The 6,105-nt window shown below is 34.6% G+C and overlaps 1 protein-coding gene across 3 annotated transcripts in view; it reads left to right on the forward strand.

The window, feature by feature from the left end:
* Positions 1-5,524, forward strand: part of TRPV3 (transient receptor potential cation channel subfamily V member 3) — a 579,202-nt gene extending 573,678 nt beyond the window's left edge. For all 3 annotated transcript variants that reach the window (XM_044080834.1, XM_044080833.1, XM_044080836.1), the window contains one exon: positions 5,157-5,524. In XM_044080834.1, coding sequence (XP_043936769.1) covers positions 5,157-5,398 — 242 coding nt within the window. In that variant the 3' untranslated portion in view covers positions 5,399-5,524. The remainder of the gene's footprint in view (positions 1-5,156) is intronic.
* Positions 5,525-6,105: the final 581 nt, after the last annotated feature.

A 6,105-nucleotide genomic window follows, 5' to 3' on the forward strand; every position in this document is an offset into this window, starting at 1 on the left:
AACAACTTGTGGCCTGTGGTTGGTGAGGATGAGAGATTGGGCAACATTTTTCCCAGTAGGATCACCTTTTCCTCTGGTAGGTTTTTGAACCTTAAGGAATTATTAAATGTTAGAGCAAGTGGGAATGAAATTGGTGAATTGGGGTTCTTCCCATGGAGCAGATGCAGGGTGTGCAGTAAAATGAGAAATTTACATGGGTCTGTTATTAATGGAAAGAATTTTAAGGCTAGATTTCATTTCAATTGCAATTCCCTTGGGGTAGTGTATATCTCAGGTTGTGGGTGCTCACCGGTCATGTAGTATGTAGGACAAACTAGGAGAAAGGTAAAGTTGAGAATTTTGGAACATCTTGGTGACATCTGGAATAAAATGATGGATAGCCCAGTAGCCCAACATTTTTGTTCAGCACATGAGGGTACCCATGATAGTTTATTTTTGGCAGGTTTGGCAAGGCTAACTTATGATGGATGTACTGGAAAAGTTTATTCTCAGAAGCTTTTGCAATTGAAAACAAGGTTCATTGTGAATTTTAGAACCTTGTATCCCAGAGGGATGAATTTGGAAATGAATTTATAAATAATTTATATGTAACATATTCATTGTTGACAGATATTAATATAATGAGTTATTTTTTATTTCAAATTGTTATAATATTGGACAAAGTTTGGGACATAGTATATTTATATGTATAAAAAGTTCTTCATATAGTGGTGGTTTCTTCATCTTGAACATATGCCTCTTTAAGGGTAGTTTGTTTTTTCATTGGGTTTATGTGGGTAAATGGGCAGATAATTGTATTGTTAATTGTTTAATTAATGTTATTAATCAATTATTTGAGTATAAAAGGACTGCTGCTATCTTAATTTATTAATTCCTTGAAGGCGTTTGAGCCAAGGTACCAGAAGCGTTAATTAAAGAATTTGCAGTCTTGCTGAGCTCTGTATCCAGTGTTTTTCTTTGTTCATAGTTGCTTTTGTGTTTTGGATGATATGAGCTACACCTACAAGTTTATTTCTAGTGTTACACAAATTCAAGGGACAAAAGATGACTTTCATATTACCAAGGCATTTAACTTCCCGTATAGGAAATGTGTCAGCATATACATTCAGGAAAATATTACCCATACAGCTAATTAGTTCAAGGAACACCACAGGAATTGAGAAACTCATCGTATCCCAATAAACTATCAACGGCCAATGTGTCATATCCCAGTGTACTACCAATGAACAATGTGTCATATCATAGTATACTACCATTGGCCAGTGTGTCATACCCCAGTATTCTAACAATGGCCAATGTGTCAAATCCTGCAATTGCACCAATGGCCAATGTGTCATATCCCGATGTACTGTCAATGTTTAATATCCCAGTATACTAGCAATGGCCAATGTGTCATATCCCAGTATACTACCAATATCCAATGCATCATATCCCAGTATACTACCAATATCCAATGTCTCCTATCCCAGTATACTATCAATGATCAATGTGCCATATTCCAGTATACTACCAATGGCCAAAGTGTAACATCCTACTATAGTACCAATGTGCAATGTGTCATATCCCAGTATACTACCAATATCCAATGTGTCATATACAAGTATATTACCAATGGCCAATGTGTCATATCCCAGTATACTACTATTAGCCAATCTGTCATATACTACTATAGTAAAAGTGGCCAGTGTGTCATATGTCAGTGTACTACCAATGGCTAATGTCTCCTAGCCCAGTATGCTACTAATGGCCAAGGTGCCATTTCCCAGCATATTACAATGGTCACAGTGTCATATCTCAGTATACTACCAATGGCCAATTATCATAACCTATTGTAGCAGCAATGGCCAGTGTGTCATATCCCAGTGTACTATGATGGCTAATGTTTTATAACCCAGTATATTACTAATGGTCAATGTCTCATATCCCAGTATACTATCAATGACCAATGTGCCATATTCCAGTATACTACCAATGGCCAAAGTGTAACTTCATACTATAGTACCAATGTGCAATTTGTCATATCCCAGTATACTACCAATGACCAATCTGTCATATTCCAGTATACTATCAATGGCCTATGTGTCATATCCCAGTATACTATCAATGTCCAATGTGTCATATTCCAGTATACTATCAATGGTCTGTGTGTCATATCCAAAATAGCAAATGAGTCATATCCCAGTATACTACCTATGGCCAATGTGCTATAGTCTATCTCCTATAATTTGTCAAATCTCAAGCATCATTGAGAGCTTTTTACAATTTTTTGATATAATATTTTTAACTTCATTAGTTCATCTATTGTATGTTATTATATAATGCAAATGTTCATTTCTTGTACCTCCATGTTCATGTCCTGAACTTGTAGTATTCTCTGAAAAATATGTTCTAGCTTTATTCTGTCTTTCTTTCATAATGTCCAGTTTTGATATTTCTAAACATCTTTCATCGTATCCTCTTTTCTTAAAGTCATTTAACATAGCCATTATTTGTTCTTCACTTCTACTATCATCAGTAGTTAACTGGCTAGCTCATAAGAGCTGACTTTTAACTACCACTTCAAAAATGTGGTTGGCATGCATGCTTGCCCTGTGTGTATATTTTTTTGCCTGAATTGGGAAATGCTCTCAATGTTAGACAAGTAATAGGAGACAGACCAGTTTTGTATACAGGAATAGTTCAAATTTGAAAAAGTGTTTGTGCTATAAAGAAATGGAAAAAAATGGAAACTAAGCCAATTAAGAAAACAGGCATTTTTCCATGCTTTAATTGTGTCTGCTGTAAAGATATTTTAACAAATAATGAGTTCTTTCATCCTATAACTAAAAAGAAGTATATTTTGGGAGCATCTGCAACTTGTAATACAAATAATGTGGTATATTTAAAGGTAACCAGTAATGCACTTGCAAAACACAGAGGATGAGGGGGGTGGAACATGAGTTTAAGATTAGGGTTGTTATCATTATATATATAACAACATAAGAGGGGGCGATATAAATAATAAACTAGAGCTCAGTGAGTATGAATAGATCGTGAGACTTCAGACAGACGATAATCCGGGTAGTAATGCAGCTGTTAGCTTGCAAGTGATTTTAAAGAAAAGGCAAATGGTTTTAAAAAGATGAGTTTATTCTTTTTGGTTTGTTGTATGTATTTTATATATTATATTCATTGTATGTATTTAGAACTGTATGTTTCTTTAAAAAGGTTTTAATTAACTATATGCAGTAATTAAGCTGTGTCATCTGATTTAATTTGAATGCTATAAAGGGAGAGGTTGCTTTCATTGTATTCTGTTACACAGTGAAGAATGGCATTAGCCTGAAAGCTTTGTGAAGAACTAAAACATTGTTTTATTACAGTCCTTTTGAGCCAAGTATTTCCTTCTGCTGGGATTTTTCTTCTGCATTCATATCCCAGTACACCAGTAATGGCCATGGTGTCATATCCCAGTATACTACCAATGCCAATGTGTCATATCCCTGTATAGTACCAATGGCCAGTGTGTCACATCCCAGTATGCAACCAATATCTAATGTGTCATATCCTAGTGTACTACCAATGGCTTATGTGTCATATGCCAGTATACTGCCAATGACCAATGTGTCATATCATGGTATATTACCATTGGTCAAGTTGTCATATCCCAGCATACTATCAATGACCATTGTTTCATTTAATAGTATAGTACCAATGGCCAATGTGTCCTATCCCAGTATACTATCAATGGCTAATGTGTCTTATCCCGTTATACTACCAATGGCTACTTTGTCAAGTGACCATTTGTCTCTGTTACTCAGAAGTAATTTCAAGATGCTGACCAAAGAAGAAAAAGTAAAAACAAATCTACCATTGACTTAGTCTCTCAGCAGCTTTCTAGTGTCTTCTGTTGTAAATGAAATAATCTTTTTTTATTAACCACCTTCACTCAGTCATGTTTCCTGATGTTTTATTCCCATACCTAATTTGTCTTCACAGAAATTCCCTGTTCTCTCCTTTCCGCCATCTTACCTATCCATGCTGTTAAGAACCGGGTCCCTATATATAATACTTTGTTAGCTCAAACCTTCTGACTTCCCTAATCCTTTCCATTCATGCTGCCATTTCTCCCTCCTATATATTCACATATTCAAATATTTGTATATAACCAAAGACATCTCTATATACTGACATATGAATACCATTTATGCTGTTCTCATTTCCACTGATTTTGGTTTTTTAACTTTCATGATACCTGCTTGACACATGAAATTTCTCTTATTTTGTATAATGCATTTATAATCCAGTTTTACCATACTTGCATGCCCCGGAATACTGCAGCTTACCATTTGCTGTTATATGTATAGTGCATATGTCTAACACAAGCTATAAAGAATGGCTGTAGCATTTAAAATTTCAGGAAGTGGAATAATCTATGAACTGTACCTTTGAACCTGACTAGTAGCTAAGCAGTGTGTTTTATTTCCTGAGTAACTGAATACTCTGCATGAATGAACATAGTCTGGGGTATAGCTACTGTGGCAGAGTGGTATGAGATCACACATACAAAATCCTGCTTTTGTCTAAACGTCAGCTATGGCATTTGGAGTGCTTATCTCATTACATTGTTCTGAGTAGCTCAGCCACACATACCTCTCAACTGTCCAGATATAAGTTTTCCCTCATATTTTTGGTCTGTTTCTCATAAAAAAGTGTTGTTTTCTGGAAAATCACTGAGTTTTCAAGTCACTAAATAATGACATACATTTCTGTTTCAGATTTCATAGCCTTCAGATTTCATAGCCTTCAGAAAATGCATGTCCATTCCCTGGCATCATGCCACCCATAGTTATTCTAGTAACTTTCTAAGTTTATAAGAGTAATATTTACAATCTGTCCTTATTTTTGGGCTTTTGTCCCCCATTATTTTAGGCTTGGTCCAGATTTCTTGCACTAAGAGGTTAAGAGGTATGGAGCCACATAATTCACCAGTTTTTCAATGCTGAGCTCAGCTGTTTTGAATCTGATTGCTAATTAAATAATGCCCCAACATTTGTATGTTTGCTTGCATATTTTATACATGAAACTAACAAGTTGCCTTTTCATTCTCACTATTACAAATAAAAATAAACAAGCTGCATTAAAGCTCTGTGGTAACTGTCACATTTGTTTTGAAGCTCAGAGAGATACACCCATTAAAAAGAAACTCAAAACCCAAAGAAACAAAAGACAATCATCACCATCAGCAGCGAACCTGGATTATGATACTGACTACGATGAATATGAGGATGAGGAAGGAGGAGGAGGAGATGATGTCTTTGTGGCGGAACAGGACAACTCATCAGAAGATGATGAGCAAGACGGATTTGAGCAGAGCTTAGACAGCATCCCACTATGCCCTCTTGAAACAAACGTTTAAGAACATTTTGTTGACTTCAATTTCCTATCACCACAGCCATTTAAAATTAACAGGGAAGCCTAATGATAGTATTAAAAGTATAGAGCATGACAATATAAACAGACTGAAACTATATGAATAACAGACCACCTTATATACATATAGATATATATATATATATATATATATATATATATATATGTGTGTATATATATATATATATATATATATATATATATTTTTTTTTTTTTTATGGTTTTATTTCTTTATTTTTATAGTACGGAAGTACTCAGTATCATTGAAAGGCAACCATAGAATCTCTAGTGATGCTCATTAAGGGATTCCACACATTGACTCCAAGTAATTGTCATGATATGTTTTGAGGAACATGGTGGTGAAAGTGAAATCCAAATTGTTTACAGTATCAGTAATAAACTGTCAAGTTTGTCATGTTACAAACCATTCCTGGAACTACAACACTAAAGTTTGTCCTATATGGTGTGATGTGATACTGCAGTACAAAATGTTGGAAATTGTGTCTCAGGACAGAATATATGGCAAAATAAAAAGAAAAATGTACATTCGCATATGCACTTTAAAATTTGGAAATGTATTAAAATACAAGTTTCATGCTACTGATTCACCCAACCTAATTATTCAATGCTTGCTTTTTATTCATGTTTTATTTCTAGATAACAAAAAATGTATTTTGTTAAAGAAATAGAAAA

This window comes from Protopterus annectens, chromosome 8.part0 (genome assembly GCF_019279795.1).
Source record: "Protopterus annectens isolate FY-2018-M chromosome 8.part0, PAN1.0, whole genome shotgun sequence".
NCBI lineage: Eukaryota > Metazoa > Chordata > Ceratodontiformes > Protopteridae > Protopterus > Protopterus annectens.